This window comes from Rhamphochromis longiceps, linkage group LG7 (assembly GCF_057381845.1).
Source record: "Rhamphochromis longiceps isolate RC_006_pf linkage group LG7, R_longiceps_female_GT1.1, whole genome shotgun sequence".
NCBI classification, from domain to species: Eukaryota; Metazoa; Chordata; class Actinopteri; order Cichliformes; family Cichlidae; genus Rhamphochromis; species Rhamphochromis longiceps.
Window position 1 is genome coordinate 60,253,083 of NC_140563.1, and position 19,807 is coordinate 60,272,889.

Below are 19,807 nucleotides of genomic sequence, written 5' to 3' on the forward strand. Positions count from 1 at the left end.
TGACTTTCATATGTTGTTCTTAAATCAGAGTTGGTGAGAACCTAATGCGAACTGACAAGGAATCAAATCTAAAAGTGATATCGATAATGGAATTAAAACTACTAAATTCTTATCAAATTATATGATGCCCCATGATGAACATTAGATACTGTAAGCAGTAGGAAACTAGCTTCTGCTTTACAATCCTCACACAGTCCTGCAACCAAACATCACGACTTCTAAGTAGAATGAATCAAAAACAGCATGAATTAAATTCAAACATTAAAAAATACTTAAACTTCTAACTTTTAGATATTAAAATCTTCATAAAATATAGGAAGCCATAGAATTTTAGTATAACAAAACTAAGAGAAACTGAGCTTAGGTGTTCAGTGTTGACAGCATGGGGTGAGTGCATGGAGGACTTACCCCGTTCACTGCAGCCTGTGTGAAGGCATTGTATCCTCCTGGTCCTCCAGTTGCCATGCTGCCCTGACCATTGAAAGGCTCTGACTGAAGACCACAGAAACCAAACATGACATTGAGTACCCAGGTATGTCGACACAAAGATGTGGAGAAAACACATCTGCAATTAATGCAATTCTGTTGTTAAACCCTTTGGATGAAAGGTGAGAGTCTGCACTTCACTCACATTGTATTAATTATTAGGGTCCAAGCACAAAATTGTGAAGGCCCTACTCTATCTACTCTGTGAAGCGAATAGAATATTTAAAACCCTAAACATACTCAAAAACGAATTCAATTTTGCACATGCATCAAAACTGGTGAAAATGTCTGTATTTTACTGGTTTTGGGACATGGACAGAGCAAAATAACTCTGTAGTGACCCCTAAAAAATTGCAAAGAAATGAGCCCACATGCTGTATTTCATGTACATGTATGAAATTTGGCAGACATGTAGCATCTGTAGACACACATAAAATCCTCTAGGAGTGATACCCTAAACCCAACAGGAAGTCTACCATTTTGAATCGAAGATAATAAATTTTGGCACCACTTTTATCATTTCAACTTGGCAAATTTAAATGTTTTGCCATGAAGCACGAAACTGCTGTAACTCAAAGACACATTGTCCAACATAACACTGTCTCTCCTAAGCTTCTCGGGGGTCATGAGAGTCCAGAAATGAACACATTGATATGTCAAATCTCAGCAAAAGTTGGTGTGCCACCTAGTGGGAACAGGAAAAGTCATGTAATATACTTTGAAATACTGGTTCACCAGATTCACGTGAAATCCAAATAAACATCAGACCTTGATGACACTTCAGTGTGAACACTTTTATTTAATGGCACACCCTGGGGTGGCTGTAGCTCAGGTAGCAGAGCAGATCAGCCACTAACCAGAAGGTTGGTGGTTTAATCACAGGCTGCTCCAGTCTGCATGCCAAATATCCTTGGGCAAGATACTAACCCCATGTTGCTCTCCGATGCATCCATCGGAGTGTGAATGTGTATGAATGTTAGATACTTAGCACTTAAGCTTAGACATGCTTGCGTGAATGGGTGTGATTGGGTGAATGAATTAGTTGTACAAAGTGCTTTGAGTGCTCAGACAGAGTAGAAAAGCGCTATATAAGAACCAGTCCATTTACCATTACCATTTACCCTGATGTAATGTCTCAAGCTGTAGAAAAAAGTCTCTTGGAACTATAGCCCAAACCCAACAGGAAGCCAGCCTTTTTAATTTAAAGGGAAATTTTGGCTGCAAATTTTGTATATTTGTTACCAATTTCAGGCAAATGGAGGCAAGTCCCTCCTTCAAGGGATTTCATCTGCTCAACATGATATTTAGTTAGTGCAGTTAAAGACTGTGATGATATTAAAGGGCAACACAAGTGGCAACAGGAAAAACGCATAATCGCGTGAATCTGCTTACTCACAGCGCGCAGGAGCTGTAGCTCGGCTTGACCAGGACCCTCCTGGACATGCGCCAGGGTGTCAGGCTTGGATGCTTGTACCTTCAATTTTGTTTAAAATCCACTTTGGTGTTATATAGAGGCAAAACTAGACTCTAAATAGTTCATCTTTATAACTCAATAAACTTCAGTTAGTTATTTTAACAAAAACAGCCAAGTGGTTTCAATTGTCCTCTCATTTCTGTTTTGTAAAAAATAAATAAATTGGTTCAAGTAGACAAAGCACTCGCCCTAGACTGCAAGACCAGACTGACCAACCTGTGACTACAAGACCTATGACTTGATGCCCCACACCTGGACTGAAGGACAATGGAATGTCTTTAGGACTGGAGAAGTGTAGTCACATGGTAACAAAGAGAGGGAAGGTAGTCAGAACTGAGGGGATCGTACTACCAGAAGGCAAAATTGCAAACACTAAAGACAGCTACAAATATCTGGAAATCCCACAGGTAAATGGACACCAAACAGGCTGCTAGGAAAGCTGCAACCACCAACTACACAGATGGTCAGAGAAATCCTGAGGAGATAGCTGAACGGTATGAACAAGATCTGGGCTATCAACATCTACCTGCTGCCCGTGATCAGTTACCCTGTTGGGATAATAAGCTGGCCAAAAGAGGAGATAGAAGCCACTGACATGAAGACGAGAAAGCTCCTGACCATGCATGGAGGGTTTCACCCCAGTCCAGCACCCTGAGACTGTACACTAAGCGGAAGGAAGGAGACCAGGGCATAGTGAGTGTCAGTACCACAGTCCAGGATAAGACAACAGACATCCACGAGTACATCAGGAAGATGGCTATAACCGACCACGTGCTCAGTGAGCAGAAACCCAAGAAAGAGGAGCAAGAGAAACCATACCATGCATTGTATGTACTAGGGCAGTCACAAACAATTATTTTGATAGTGGACTAGTAACAGGACACTGGAGTAAATTCTCTACCATTTCACACTTCTGTTTGACATTTATTCAGCTGTGTAAAAACTATATCTTTAATCTCAGCCAAACCAATTTACTCAGGAACAAATAAAACACGCCAAACAATAACATTTTTAAATGATCTGAGTGACTTATATATCATGTTCAACCTGAGTAGAGTAAAACGGCGGGGGGTTTGAACATGATGTGCCGGGAGTTCGCGTTTCTCGCCGGCTCTAGTGAGCCTTCAACCCTCTAGCTATCGATGGGTCTCCGAAAACGTCGGCGCACTTTTGCAAATATGTGATGTCTTGATAAATCGAGCAGATATTTGACGTTTACACAGCTACATTCTCGCCTGAAAATATGTTAAAAGTTTATTTTGTGACCCAGAAAGAGTAATAAGAGCAATATTAAAACTAAGTAGCTGCCGCCATTGTTGCAAACTGGAATTGGCTGGGCTGCGCTATGAATTCTGAGATAGGTTGGGCCACGAAGGATACACCCGACCCATCCTTCAAATCTGGGGAAATGAAGGACGCATTTTTCGGCCGGATTTGGGGGAGTCTTCGAATTTGGACAGGCTTCACCGCATCGCTGTAACATAATTGGCCTACAAATGCGGGCACAGGAGGATGCAGCCGCTAAATTTGGACAGCTATGAAACCGGACACTGCTTCTAGGTCTGGGTATCGTCACTGATTACTAGAATCGATTCGATTCCGATTCACAACGTCCCGAATCGATTCAATCCACGATTCGATTCAATTCGATTCGGGGAAATCTTGCTCAGACACTCAGAAATATTATAATTCAGATCATGCACCAGTACATTTCCATGCTTTTATATCTATAAAAAGAAAGCTGACACTTGCAAGACTTTATCAAAGGTGTAAGCATCACAGATGCCTTTGTGTCAAAGTAGCTGAGGATAAAACACAGAAAAACGATTTTATAAAAACATTCAGCAGTAGATCAAAAACGAAAGAAAACCATTAATCAACATCTGAACATTACCCGATGCTGCTGAGGTGAAGCAGGGCAAAGTTATAGAGGTTTTAAAGACACAGCTAAGCGTTTTGCAATTTTGCATAATTTTAAAAAGTTTACATTTGTTCAGAAGCCTATTGAACAACAGAAATGAGGCTTTTTTTTCCGGAAGTAAGTAAAAGGAGACTTGTGCGTAATAAGCAAGCGAATAATGCACAAAAAAGATTTTTAGACGGAAATTGTTCTTGAAGTGTACTATGAGAGAGAGAGAGAGAGAGAAAGCTGTGCATGAAGTGTGATTTTATCTCGGTGGAAGCAAAACAGCAAAAGTAAGAGGAAATTCATGACGATGTTTATGTGAAGGGTAGTTTGGATCTTTTTTTGCTGCTGGTTCAATCAATATTGTTTGGAGAGAGATAAAACCTACAGCTTCAGAATCTAGCGCAAAAAGGACGTAAACACAAAGCATGGACCCGCCAAAACATTAGAATCAGCGAGCTGTCGGCTTTCAGCCCGACTGTGTCCGTGCCGTCGGGTGAGAAAGGCGACATCTCGCTGATTCTGATGCGTCAGCGGGTCCTTGCTTTGTGTTTACGTCTTTGTGCAGAATCCGTGTACCTGCTCTCATTTATTGTTTTAGCTGTTTGGTGGTTGTTGAAATTTTGTGAGGTTTAACCTGAGATTCTGGCGTTTTGGGAAAAATAAATTTATATTGAAAAAATCGATTCAGGATTTTAATGAATCGATATCACGTTATCCAAGCTAGAATCGATTTTAATTGATAAACTGATAATCAAAACCCACCCCTAACTGCTTCTGCTTCTTCTTCTTCGGGGTTTAACGGCAGCTGGCATCCCTGGACATGCAGTGCTGCCATCTTCTGTTTCGGTCCGTTATTACACTCTTAAATCCTACTACTTATTCCTGCGTCTTTCGGGATCTTACAAAGCTTCAAACGACGCCTCGACTATTAAATTAGTCGTCTGCGATTTTAATAGTCGACGTAATCGTGACTAGTCGACTAATCGTGGCAGCCCTAGTATGTATCACCGGCTAGCTAGCGGATCTAAGAGCAGACCACAGCAACCTCCCCGAGCAGGTTTCAGTAACCATTACAATGGCAGACATCCAAGAAAGGGTCTCCAGTATGAAGCACTGGACAACACCAGGCCCCAACATGATTCAGCCTACTGGCTGAAGAAGCTGACTGCGATCCATGAGCATCTGGCAGTACAAATGAACCACCTGCTAGTTGATGAGAGAGACCCAGGCTAACTGAAAACCAGACAGTTCTGATTCCCAAGGACCCCCCCCCCAGAAGGTACTGGCACCATCTAACTACCAGCCAATAACCAACATTCTAGATATAGTTGTGCCAGGTGAAATAGTTTCAGCATCTGCTTTTATTCTGTACATTACAAGTTTTATTTAGGAATTTATAAGATAGTCAAACATCCTTAAAAATTATGTTAATCTCAAACATCCCAAAGCTGCTTGGCTCTGTTTTGTGGTCACCTTATAATACTGAGGAGGATTGGGCTGTCCAGCTCCAGGGGAAAACTGTGCTGGATTGTGTGATCCAGCAGAGTAGTGTCCCACGTGAGGCATCCGGCTGGAGAGGTAAGAGGGTGAGGTGGCGCATCTCTGCTGCGAACCAGAGGGGTATTGCAGAGGCTGGTTAGTGTACCCCGACATCCCACCAGAGCCATACTGTGGTCCAGAAAAACCCTGGAAAAAGACAGAGACGGTAAAGTGGAATTAGAGCTGTTTAATCCATAATTTAATGGGAAAGTATGATATTGCATGAGTTATCAAGTAAGTATCTAATTCTTTCTGCCTTTTGAATAAACCAAAATAGGACAGATGAGAGGTAGTTAGCACTGTTGCCTAACAGAAGGTCCTGATTTTGACTCCACCATCTGACCAGGGCCTTTCTTTGTGGAGTTTGCATGTTCTCCTAATGATTTCGTGGGTTCTCTCCGGGTACTTTGGCTTCCTCCCACGGTCCAAAGACAATTAGTGGGGATAGGAAGTGAAATGATGTTTTTAAACTGGTGACTATAAATTGCCCACAGGTGTTAATGTGAGTGCAAATGGTTGTCTCTTTGTTAGCCCTGTGATGGATTGGCGATCAATCCAGGGTGTACCCTGACCCTTGCCCTATGGTAGCTAGAATATGGTAGCTACCCCACCCCACCCCAAGTCCCTGATAAACATATACAGAAAAAAATTGATGGATGGAGGACAATATACTATAATATAGTTTGAGTTTGAGCAAACATTTGGTGGGATCACAGACCTCGGAATGGAAAGGCCGTTTGAGTCCTTGTTGTCCGCCTGGATAGCCTCCTTGATGTGGAATCCTCTGAATATGCGCAGGGTGAGAAGGATACAAGCCTCCGGTGGAAGGTGGAAGTCCAGACCTTGAAGAGATCATCCCGCCAGGGTTCATCCCTGGAGGGCCACGGGGGCCCGCATGAGATAGGAATTGGGTGCTGTAAGAGGATGTTCCGCCCAACTGAAAAGGAAAGGAGAAAAAAACAAAAATGTTATAAAGTTAACTGGATCTTTTCCACAGCATTGACGGTTCACAGAGTTCAGTCACAGCGAGTCAGGGTCTGCATTTATTAAGCAACTCAGAGCTGTGAAAGTTACTTTTGCCCAGTCGCAGTTTTGGTAGTTGAAATAAATACAACCTGTAACTTAAAATGGGAATCCCATTTAACTTAAGTCTAATCAATATCAATATAGTGCTGTGGATCAAAAGACCCCTACCTGATGTTTTGTTTTGGGTTTTTTTCCCATATTTGTCACACTTTCAGATACAGTACATTTTTCAGATTATCAAACAGTGTTTAATATTAGACAAAGATAACCCAAGTAAATAAAAATAGCATTTTTTTTTTTATTTAAAGTGTATTTTTTAAGGAAAATAAGCTCAGTATTGCTCAGCCTATCAAAATTACTCCAAGTGTAATTAAGAAGTCACACAAGTCTCATAAGAACCCAGAACAACATCTAAAAAACTGCAGGCCTCAGTTAGGTATGATGATTCAACAATGACAAAATATTAACAGATTGCAATTTTTGCTCAGAGTTTCAATGTAAAAATCACTGCTGACTAAAAAGAACTGTCAGGTTCATCTCACATTGCCAAAAAAAAAGTACCTTCGTTGTTCCCTGAAATTTGGGGGAAATATTCTGTGGATTGCCAAGACAAAAGCAGAACTTTTCTGAAGACTTACAACCCATTACATTCAGAATGAAACAGTATTTCAGAAAAAGTACATCATACCAACAGTCAAACATGATGGTGGTAGTGTGATTCTCTGTGACTGCTTTACTGCTTCAGGATCTGCACGACTTGCCATAGCTGATGTAATCATGAATTCTGCTCTCTACCAGAAAATCCTGAAGCTCAAACACACTTGAGTCATGCACCAGACGTATCTTAAATACACAAGTCAACATCTGAATGTTTCAAAAACACACCACAGTAGGTGAATTAAAACAATTCTGTAAGGAAGAGTGAGCCAAAATTCCTCCACAGTGATGTTAAAGACTTATTGCCATTTATTGCAAATACTTGATTGACATGTCTGTTTAAGCTAAAAGAGGATGCACATGATCACTGCCTGCTGCTCTCTTTGTGCTTTTGTGTCTTCATTAATAACTTCAGAGGAGATTATAGGCAGAGAGTGGGACATGTAACAGGTCCAACCTTGGATGCTAAAATTATCCGAGTCAAAAATTTGGCAATCAGGATCAACACGAACAAGTTGAAACTAGAGCTGCAACTACCAGAAACATCTGGTAACATCCAACGCAGAGTTCAGATGTTCAACTCACTATCATTTATGGAAAATAAAATCAGCTAATTACATCAAATGATTGCACCTGAACCATGAAAGCTATGTGCAGCTTCTCCCTTTTCTCTTCTTGCATGCCTCCCCTAACACAAAGAGATGCACATATTTTTCTCAGAGACCTTTACCTGGCCATAGCTCAGCTCCTGGTTCTGTTTTTCCTGTATTGCTGCAACAGTCGCTGTAGCAGTGGCAGTTGCTGTGGCAGCGGCGGCAGCAACAGCAGCAGCAGCAGCCTGAGTGAAATCTGAGGGTGGACGAACGCCTAGACCGGCACCTCCACTGTTTCCAGAGTAACTGTGGGGAGAGAAAGGAAAACTGGGAGATGAGTGGGATTAGTAAACTACACATAACTATGTGACGTTTTGTCACTAGCATGAGTCAGAGTCGTGGGTGAGAGCAACCATATTACATTACATGCATGTAATTAAAAAAAGCATTTCAGTCCTAACCACTAGAGTCAAAACAAGATATTTATATTTGATATGGCTCTGATTTGGGAGATCACCCTCTTCCATCCGATATATGAAGAGCCTGAGGCAGAAAAAACTATAGCAGGGAATCAAAACAAAACAGAAATGGAAAGAAAGAAATGTGGTGGGCTGCATAGCTGTTTGCAGTTGTTTAGCAACTGTGGGCAAGAAATATTTACTGAGGTTATGTAAAAGGTTACTAAATGCAGGACCTATCTCTCATGATGACCTTCTGTACCACAGTTAGATCAACTATCATCATTCCAGTGTTAACTGATGTTGGCTTCCAGCCTACTTCTTCAAGTGTTTCTACAGGGAGTGCAGAATTATTAGGCAAATGAGTATTTTGTCCACATCATCCTCTTCATGCATGTTGTCTTACTCCAAGCTGTATAGGCTCGAAAGCCTACTACCAATTAAGCATATTAGGTGATGTGCATCTCTGTAATGAGAAGGGGTGTGGTCTAATGACATCAACACCCTATATCAGGTGTGCATAATTATTAGGCAACGTCCTTTTCTTTGGCAAAATGGGTCAAAAGAAGGACTTGACAGGCTCAGAAAAGTCAAAAATAGTGAGATATCTTGCAGAGGGATGCAGCAGTCTCAAAATTGCAAAGCTTCTGAAGCGTGATCATCAAACAATCAAGCGTTTCATTCAAAATAGTCAACAGGGTCGCAAGAAGCGTGTGGAAAAACCAAGGCGCCAAATAACTGCCCATGAACTGAGAAAAGTCAAGCGTGCAGCTGCCAAGATGCCACTTGCCACCAGTTTGGCCATATTTCAGAGCTGCAACATCACTGGAGTGCCCAAAAGCACAAGGTGTGCAATACTCAGAGACATGGCCAAGGTAAGAAAGGCTGAAAGACGACCACCACTGAACAAGACACACAAGCTGAAACGTCAAGACTGGGCCAAGAAATATCTCAAGACTGGTTTTTCTAAGGTTTTATGGACTGATGAAATGAGAGTGAGTCTTGATGGGCCAGATGGATGGGCCCGTGGCTGGATTGGTAAAGGGCAGAGAGCTCCAGTCCCACTCAGACGCCAGCAAGGTGGAGGTGGAGTACTGGTTTGGGCTGGTATCATCAAAGATGAGCTTGTGGGGCCTTTTCGGGTTGAGGATGGAGTCAAGCTCAACTCCCAGTCCTACTGCCAGTTTCTGGAAGACACCTTCTTCAAGCAGTGGTACAGGAAGAAGTCTGCATCCTTCAAGAAAAACATGATTTTCATGCAGGACAATGCTCCATCACACGCGTCCAAGTACTCCACAGCGTGGCTGGCAAGAAAGGGTATAAAAGAAGAAAAACTAATGACATGGCCACCTTGTTCACCTGATCTGAACCCCATTGAGAACCTGTGGTCCATCATCAAATGTGAGATTTACAAGGAGGGAAAACAGTACACCTCTCTGAACAGTGTCTGGGAGGCTGTGGTTGCTGCTGCACGCAATGTTGATGGTGAACAGATCAAAACACTGACAGAATCCATGGATGGCAGGCTTTTGAGTGTCCTTGCAAAGAAAGGTGGCTATATTGGTCGCTGATTTGTTTTTGTCTTGTTTTTGAATGTCAGAAATGTATATTTGTGAATGTGGAGGTGTTATATTGGTTTCACTGGTAAAAATAAATAATTGAAATGGGTATATATTTGTTTTTTGTTAAGTTGCCTAATAATTATGCACAGTAATAGTCATCTGCACACACAGATATCCCCCTAAAATAGCTAAAACTAAAAACAAACTAAAAACTACTTCCACAAACATTCAGCTTTGATATTAATGAGTTTTTTGGGTTCATTGAGAACATGGTTGTTGTTCAATAATAAAATTATTCCTCAAAATTACAACTTGCCTAATAATTCTGCACTCCCTGTAAGGTTACTTTGGCAATGATAAAGATGAGTTCAGTTGCTTACGGTGATATTGGTAGTCGGACAGTATAAAACCATCTCTATGGGATGTAGTCAGCAAGCTAGGGGAGTTGTGCCTGTGTAAATAGTCAGTACTAAAATACACATGATTTCTTTGAATGTTCATTTTCCAGGGTGGAATGACTGTACAGCATATATCTTTTAATGACGTTCAAGGTAAAATGTATGCATACATACATTCACTTACATCTTTTTAATAATTGGTGTTGAAGGATCTACAATGTCTTTTAACTTGACATGAAAAAGCATATTAACCTATTAACTGGTGATCATAATTTACTACAACTAGTAGTTTCTCTTTGCCTTTTCTCTGAGCATAAAAAAATGTGGTTTCACAGCACCAACTAGACTGGCCAATAATCAGAACAATAGGATGGCATACCTTCCACTGTAGGCGGAGGCTGGGTTGTAAGCAGTGCTGGGACGTCCATACATGACTGGCTGGCCATAACCTTTCGAGACAGGATCTCCATATGACTGCTGACCTATGAACTGGGAGCCCATCCCAGGACCCATACCAGGGCTACCACCGGGCATCATGTGACTGCCAGAGCTATCGCCAGGGCCCATGGGTGCACCAAACACCTACATAGGAATAGGAGGAATAATTTCACCCCAAACAGTCATATAAACCATAAAGTGACGGGAAGATATGAAGGCAGACAAGGTGGTGGGAGACATTCATTAGACCAAAGTGTGGGCTTCCTAGGTTAACTCTTAACACTCAAACTGAAAGTTAAAGAGAGACAGTTTATTTTAAAATAATTAAGTAATTTTTTTTACACATGTACTTCTAAGTAGACTCAAACATGTTTTGGTCTTTGGGACGAAACAGTATTTGTGAAAGTTATAACAGCACTGTAGGTTAGGAATAGGACATTTAACAATGAAATGTGGATGTAACCGTTGAGAGCAGCTCAACTTCAGCCATATCAGTGTCCTGAAAGTAAAAGTCTTTCAGAGAAAAGCAGCTAGCCCATTGATGACTTTATTGTTTTCTAATCTTTACTTTTCTAATAGTAGATTACGGGACATTTATGAAAAAACAAAACAAAAAAACAATCATGATGAAAAATACCGAGCAACACACTGAAACACTGGTGCTCGAGCAGCTCTCATATCGTGCAAGGCAAAATTACTGTTTTCGTCAAGTGATTCTGGTGGCTTTAAGGAGAGTAATACAATTATTTTAGTCCCCTGTTGAACAGGGCTGAAAATCTCATACACAGTGTGCACTTACACCAGATTTTTCCTCTTTTTGGAGGGGCCGACATCCGTTTCGCTGCTGACCCCATCCACTACAATAAGCTTCCAAACAGGGGATTGCCTGACTACCATCTATTTTAGTTAACAAACTGAATATGCACAAGTACCTCTTACAAAATCTAGCCCTTTTAGTAAAGGGAAATATTTCACTTCTAGATTCTCAGTCAGAATAGCAGCCCTTGATTTTATACTCTGAATTAAACCCAGGCTTTGTATATACTTCTGAAATTAGTCTTTTGTATAGTTACAGCCAACAGGAGGAGAACAATGTCCCAGGATACCAAGTCATGTGTTACCTGATTGTGTGTGTGATTGGTCACACCCCACACAGTGGTTACTACAGAGAGAGATCCTGCGTGCTGATTGGTGCCTGGTTGCCAGGAGACTGGCTCATTTATGAAGGAGCCGCCAATGCTGCAGGAGGATATGAATACGAGTCACTGGGATAGTTGTGGAGGTTCAGCAGAGGCAGAGAGAGCTTTCATCTAGATATCAATAACATTAAATGTCAGAATATCAGACATAACTTTATTATTTCCTAACGAAAATAGATGATGAAAACAGACCTTATTACAGCTCATTTTACTGCTGTAGCACAAGGACGTGAGTAAAAGGTAATCATTGCACCTTTTACTTTGGCGAGCTAATGATGAACCATAACATGGTTTATTTATCTCACAGTTAAGGTTTCTGCTTCCTCCTTGAAAACCATTTACTGGAAAGGACAGCACCAGTCTCAGAGCACAATATTTAAAGGCTTACTGACACTGAAACCTTCAACACCATTATGGATGTTTTAGTTTTAATATTTTTAAATTACTCTTCCATATTTTGGTAAAGACATAGAAGTTTAATCTGGCATTTGTTCACTTAATAATCAGATTCAATATGTTTCTGTAACTTTTTTCCCCATTTTCCCCCTTTTTAACCATTACTGCTTGTTGTTGAGCTGCCTACACATTTCTTCCACTTCTTTCTGTAGTGAAACAGCAGTCATCAAGCTGTATGGCTGCACTCAATTAAGACTGTTTCGGCTTAAGCGAATCCAGATGCATCCAAAAAGACTTAACAGAAAACACTCTGGATTCCCTTTAATAGTTCAAACTGGAGGGAATTCAGTTATCTGCTTCTTTTTTTTCCTTTATTATTTACAGATCCATGCATCCAAGTTTTCTTCCTGGTCGGAGGTGCAGCACATACACTTACTGAGCATGTCTATAGTCAAAAGATTCTCCATCCATTCTCTATCCATCTGCATTGATTTATATTTGCCAGCATGGTTCTGCAATTGGACTTCTCTTCCTTTGATTTTCCATGACTGCATGAGGAAAGGCCTGCAGGGGAACATCAGCTATAGCCAGCACAAAACAGACTGCTTACGAATGACTGCTTAACATGTAATGTTTAGGAACTTTGTTAAATTAATAGTTCATAATAAAAATTATCATAATTTCATATGTGTTATGAATTTGTCTCCATAAAAACAGCAAAATGTGACCATGGAGTGCAGGAGGAGACAGAATGAAGAAGGGTTGATACTGGTCAGAATAGCTAACACACGCAGTGCACACTCCTATCGCTTGACACTACAAGTCGTGCAGCGCTGACTTCACTCTCCCTCTGAACCTGTGTCTCAAAAAAAACATCTTCCCCATCAAGTGAGACGGCACTGATGAAACTGGAGATGACAATGTCCCTTTAAGGCATAAAGCCATAAAAGAAAGATTTTATATTGGGAATTTCACAATAAACCATACTTTCAAAATTCTGAAAAACATAACTATTTCTTTTATTGTACCAGGCGTAGTGTAGGTATCACAGACAACCAATCAGTTATAGACAAATCTGGTGTAAGACCTTTAAAAAGCTTACTGCAGGATTGCTCTCTAAAATCCAAAGAAAACTGATTTAGTCTATTTGAGCCTTGAAATGCTTGGGACGTTTGCTTGAAAATGAAAGTTATTTAAGTTATTCATATTTTAATTTTAGAAGATATGATGTGGAAAGAGTAGTTTTAAGAACACTTCAAACATACATAAAAATAATTTGAAAATTTTAATGAAATAACCAATTTGTATATTTAAATCATATTAAATAAGTGATCAACTAATGGGAAAAATTTCATTCCATTATAACTTGTAGTGGCTTGCCTAGTAATGCAAGACTCATTCTTGCTTGGCTTAGCAGGTGAAGGGTCACATGATTCACCTGAGGACACTGAGCTTATGGTCACACTTGTGTGAGTGTGTGGATACCTTTGTGGAGGCAAGGAGGGTTTCATGCACTTGAGGAGGTTCATCGGAGTACCCCCACCATCCTCCAGTGGCAGCCCTGAGACGCACAGAAAAAGACGAATACTCAAATCTCATTTGGTGCCGCAAACAGCAGCAATTTATCATCACTGTAGCCCGTACTCTGTGCACAAAGACAGTGCCGTCCCACTCTGAGCAACTCACTTTAATGTGTGTGTGTGTGTGTGTCACTGTGCACATCAAAATGTTAGCCTATCACTGACTGCTCTCTTGGCTCTGATACCTCGTCAAGGAGGGGGAGGGGTGCTGCGAGCTATATTTAGCCTGCTGATATCAAAAGAAATTTAAGAGAACAGAGAGGCACCGTCTTCTCTCAGAACACCAATGTACAATAGTCACTTACCGACACAAACGTTTAAAGCTTAAGCAGAATTTTTTCCTGTTTTATTTTTATTTGAAGACAGAGATCAGTATCAATTTGATTATTTCTGAATCCAAAACACAAGTGAAGCTAGTTGATCATTTAGAAAAAATCATAAGGATGAAAAGATGAAATATTTGCCGTTTAAAATATTTCAATTAGACAATTTGATGCTTTTCATTATTAAAAAATAAAAAGCATTATTCAAAACAAAACAAAACATCAAATTTATTATCGCCTGGGTAAATAATTTGCTGTCACCCAAACATCTGAGTATGGTAACACATCTGAACACACCTTATGTGTGAACATAATTTTACAAATAATAAATACATAAATAAATTTACAGTCATTTTAAAGATTAATCTAAAAGAAATTTTAATGAAAAAAAACATGAGTTAACCATTAACTCCATCAGCCAATAGGGCCCATAGTTATAAAAGGGCACCAATACAAAAGGTACTTCTTTTGCTTCCTGTGTTCAAAGGAGTCCAAACCCTTACAAAATGAACTCAAGCCATTAAAAGAATGTGAAGAAACAACCACTTTAACTTTATGTCCAGAACATCTCTGTGTTGTGTTTAAGTGACATCAATTTAAGCCACCCGGACTCTAAGCTCATGTAACTGGGGGACAATAGGGAACAATGTATATTACTCTCCCAGTTGGTTGCTGGAGGTTTATGGTAGTGTGAAGTTGATTAAAAAGGCATATATAGCGCTGTTCTGAGTTCTGATTTCTTTGATCACTAGCAGGTTGCCGTGTCCTTCCTACTATTCGGTGCCATTTCAAAGTTGTAATATTGTAGAAAAATGCTAGTGTTTTGAATATACAGTCAATTGATATTTCAGTTCTCTAAAAGATTTTGTCACTGTCTTTACTTGTGCAAATTTATTTTAAGAGGGCCTTAATAAACAAGTATTATATATATAAAAAACAAAAAAAAACAAAAAAAAAAACGATCCATTTTGAAGCATAGTGTATTTTCAATCCATGTCTTTTAGATTTAAAAGGAGCAGTTCACAGCTGAGTGTGAAGCAATGGGTATAACAATTAGCCCTTCCAAGTCTGAAGCCATGGTCTACTGGTTCAAGGACGAGGTGCTGCCCCAAGTGAAGGAGTTTAAGCATCTCATGGTCTTGCTGACAGACAGGTTGGGACTGTGGCTATAGTGATGCAGTACTGGTCTGCTATGGTAGAAAGAGAGTTCAGCGTAAAAGCAAAGCTACTGATTTACCGGTCAAACTATGGCCCAACCCTCACCTCTTGTCATGAGCTATGGGTAGTGACCCAAAGAGCAAGACTGCGTATCCAAGTGACAGAAATTAGGTTTTTATCAAGGGTGGCTTGCCTCTCCCTTAGCAATAGAGTGAAGAATGTATGACTTTCATCTCCTATAGACATGTCTGTCTGTAAAAGTAAAACTTTGAACTACCGTCTCAAGACCGCTTCAGAAAAACTGCAAGAAAGTGTGGCTCCTTAGAAGAACAATATAAAGAAATAAGACTTCGTGTGATGAAAAGCTAAAAGCCTAAAACAACTCAATTACTTTTATTATGTAGCTAAAGCAAAATTGACATAACAGCTAATTATCATCCATGCAAATATAAATGCAATTTATATTTGCCAATATATTATTATACAAGAAAAAGGTTAAAATTACCTGATATTGGTACATCTGTAAAAGACACCCTGTCATATGTGACAAAAAAAGCATCAAACCTCCATAAATTGAAATGTCACATTTCTGCAGCTCTACTGTGCAGACAAATGTGACGCTTGGACCATTTTAATCTACACACACAGCATGTCTTAATTACAGTGTTCAAAAAAGGTTACACCACATGAGAACATGCAAGAACAGATTAAACTTGTTCTTTGACTTGGTCAATATATTAACACCGCTGCTTTTTTATTTGTGCCTTTTCCTCCTTTAATGACAGATGCTTTTTTCCCAGCACATTCTTCCTCACTGCTCTGCCACTGCTCTCCTCCTGGGTTCTCCCACTCAAGATTTTCTTTATCTGACAGTTACCAACTGACATGCTAATTTTCCAACATCAGAGCCTTGAACATCCCCTCCCACTTTATCTTTTCTCTGGCTTTCTATTTGCACTTTGTAGATTTAGGTCAGACACTTCATATTTTGTATAAAAAGAAAGAAAGAGAGAGTTGAATCTTGGATCATGTAACCACCATACTTGAATTCTCATTCATCAAAAAGCACTTCCAGCACTTTACAACTTATTGTTGTCTCATTACAGCTGGATGGCAAAAACCACACAAAAATAAATATGAAACATCTATGATGTCTAACTTTATCACAGGTTTAATGTGAACACAACCAGCACAGACTACCTGTACAGAAATGACAAAATGATGTCTAGCAGCATTTCATTTCTCACCATATGTTCTTTGCTTCTCTGTTACTGTCAACACACTGCCAGCCAAAACACCAAAGCCACTCAATCAACTCACAACTGACCCTCTGCTCCTATACCTGCATTCCTGCTTTCCAGCTCCTGCTTTTAAGAACGTTTTAAGAAAATTTCAGATAGTTTTTTTTTTTTTTTTTTTAAGCATAAATGCCTACAATTAATAAATTTAAGCTTGTCAAATGCAAATAATTGCTGCTTTTCTGAAAATGTGCAAGTTGGACTATTCAACAAAACACTATTAATCCATCACAAAAAATTAGAAACTGCAGCCCTATTTAACACTTCACTTCTCTCTCTCCCACACACACAACTGAAAAGAAAGTAAACCTCTGATGCAAATTCCAAAAAAAGCCACTTAACAATTTGACACACATTTGACTCCTAATTCACAGTATCTGAAAATCCAACTGTCTAGATCTTTTAGACAACTTGACCTCTGATCTTAACTTTGAGGTCAAGGTCTCTGGGACTTTGACCTTCAGATCAAGAACTGGAGACTTATGATACCTTTCAAAGCCAAAATTTTAAAAATGCAAAAAGCGCCACCCCTATACACTGATAAGAAAAAAATATATGTTCTGTTTTTGTTTTTTAAATCTCAGTGAGCGGTATCATAAAGCTTCTTGTCTGTCAATTAGTATGTGCAGCCATCCTTTACATTACAGCCATTCTGTGGCCGCAGTCCAATATTGTCAATGAAAACTGTGCTTATTTCAGTTTCGCTAGAAAACTTATGCTCTCCATGTTTGGTGGACATAGCTTCAGTGATTTAGCATTGTCACAGATAAGTTTCCTCTACCTTGGATAACATGTGTGATTCAAAGATGGAAAATGAAAAAGTTGTTCTTTAGCACATCAGCAAGAAAGGTTCTGACAAGAGGGAGATGGGATGGAAGCTCTGACTGTGTCTTGTTCTAACAAAACAGGTAAGTTGAGCAAGTGCAGACTCAGCCAGCACTTTTAGATTACCATCCATCCACTTTCGCTTATCCGTTTCAGGGTCGCGGGGGGCACTGGAGCCTACCCCAGCTGTCATAAGGCGAGAAGCGGGCTAGACCCTGGACAGGTCGCCAGTCTGTCGCAGGGCTAACACAGAGACAGGCAACCATTCGCACTCACATTCACTGCTCACAGTATCTGCCAATACAGAGCAGCAACCAAATACCAATGTTAAACTAATATGCTGCAATCCTCACTGTGGTGAAGAGTAGGAATGGGAATCGAGAACCGATGGTTGTGGAAAACCAGTTTACAGTTCCTTGCCTATTGACCCCACTTATCAGTTCTTGCACTCTCACTACAATCAGCTGATTTTACTTTGTGTGTCAGTGGAGGAAAATAAAGAGACATATGGATATTTATTTTTATTGCACAAAAGGACGAGATAAATGGTAAAGTGGAAAATGGCATCCAGGACAAAAACAACCGCATTATGCTGCTAACACAACTTTGGTTCTTTGCAAGCATCTGTGAAGACAGCATGCTAACGCTAACAAAAAATAAAAGTGATTATATTTAGACTGTATGAGGTAAGCACGCTTCTAGTAACTTCAGCTTCACATTTTCATTGCTGATCAAATAAAGCTGGTAAGATAAGATACCAGTTTTCGCTCTAGTTGCTAAGCTTTCCTCTTGAAATAACTTTCAGACACAAATAGTTGTGTTATCCTGTCAAATTAACACCATAAATTATAATGTTACAGATGGACACGACTGATGTTTGCTGGGTAGCTCCAAAATTAAAATTAGCTTTTTATTATTAGCCATAGCCACTACTCACTAGCTTAAGTTAACCTTCAGCTGCAACCCTCAGAATTATCAGAGTGTAGGCCCAGAACTTGGAGTACACTAGCTTTTGAGCCCCTGAAACTACGCTTGTGGCGATCTAGTAACTACTAATAGTTAAGCAGCTAACATCAGTGTGTACACTGGCCAGGTTAACCTTTATGAAAATGTTTAATGTGACAATATTGTTTAGAAGGAAACTTTACTGACCTTTCCAAATTCCTCCTACTGTTGTTTATTGTTAACTACTTTAACTGCTAGTAAAGCGGGCTGTGTGTGTGTGTCTGCCTGTCTGCAGCAATCCTAGATGAAGTTGTGGGCCAACTTTAACAAGAAATAATGCCTCTTGTCTGTTTGTGTCTTTAGTATTAAAACAAATGCAGTTCCAAAACAAGCTAAAAGCTCATTATTCCCCTCATATATACCAACTGATGAAACAATTGATAAATTTAACTAACAAGCAACTTTGAAAACAAACAGTTGTCACTTCCAAGGGGAAAAAAAGGTCGAATCTTTGGTGTCAGCTTCCCAAATATCACCTACATCACATGTGACAACAACCTGAAAACATTTTGGACAGAAGTGTAGAGAAAAGCTCAAAGCTTTTTTTTCTTAAACCTTAAGCCTGTTGACTGGTATCAGAATAACAGAAAATAATATGGCATTTACCAGTGTGAGTGGTCTATAGTAATTTGAAAAAAAAATCTAAAAGAAAAAAAATTATTTCCACTGAACAATAAGGAAAACAAAAGCTGTTTTTAAACATTAATACTAGAGAAAAATTTCACAATCAGTGCACCCCTAATGAAAACAATAAGTTGCAGTCATAGTCCAGAGTACAAAGTGCAACTCAATCCTAAACAAACTTCACTCATGTTTTCTGTTTGTTTGGTTTTTTCTATCCTATATTATACTGTACTAGACTAGTTATTCCACTAGCCCCTTTTCCGTTAGCACACATACCTTAGGCATAAATACAATCCTAGACACAAGTAAAAAAAAAAAGTGTTGAATTACATTCACTAAGTCACCAACTAGAATGTATGCCCAACTTCATCTTAAAAACTAAATAAATCAGGAAAAAGCAGCTAAAAGTCTTCACCATAAATATTCATTTGAGCCTTTTCTGAACATATAACGGGGTTAACAAAGGTAAGAATCTGTCTTTTCATGTCAATGCTGACCCAAAATAACAGTCTGTCTTCATGCCAGAACAACATGTTATTGTACCCCTCACACAATCCAGGAAGTCATGGCCAAGGAAAAACAAAACAAAAAACAGGGCACTGGCTACCTCAGCTCAGAAATATAAATCGCAACGCAACAACAACGACCACCTATGCCTATAAATGTCCCGAAACACCCAGTTAACGAAATGGACTGCAAATTAATGGTGACATACATTTAGACATGATAAGGTGAATATAAGGTGATAATCAGAGCCGTGTACAACATGCAAATCAACACTAGCACTCAACTCAAGAGTATCGCAGTACAAACAAAACATGCGGCTGTAATGTACGTGCAGCAGAACGGGAGGAAAAAT

General features: G+C 39.7%; 1 protein-coding gene across 8 annotated transcripts in view; it reads right to left on the reverse strand.

The window, feature by feature from the left end:
- LOC146666537 (zinc finger MIZ domain-containing protein 2-like) overlaps positions 1 to 19,807 on the reverse strand; it is a 32,769-nt gene that overhangs the window by 11,999 nt on the left and 963 nt on the right. For 3 of the 8 annotated variants that reach the window (XM_085414646.1, XM_085414644.1, XM_085414645.1), the window contains 7 exons: positions 13,621 to 13,696; positions 11,662 to 11,779; positions 10,482 to 10,684; positions 7,822 to 7,990; positions 6,127 to 6,345; positions 5,343 to 5,555; positions 409 to 492 (listed from right to left, as the gene is read on the reverse strand). In XM_085414646.1, the coding sequence (XP_085270772.1) occupies positions 409 to 492; positions 5,343 to 5,555; positions 6,127 to 6,345; positions 7,822 to 7,990; positions 10,482 to 10,684; positions 11,662 to 11,779; positions 13,621 to 13,664 (1,050 nt within the window). In that variant the 5' untranslated portion in view covers positions 13,665 to 13,696. Of the gene's footprint in view, positions 1 to 408; positions 493 to 5,342; positions 5,556 to 6,126; positions 6,346 to 7,821; positions 7,991 to 10,481; positions 10,685 to 11,661; positions 11,780 to 12,571; positions 12,717 to 13,620; positions 13,697 to 19,807 lie in introns of all 8 variants that reach the window. The other 5 variants (XM_085414649.1, XM_085414651.1, XM_085414648.1 and 2 more) reach the window with 4 other exon arrangements.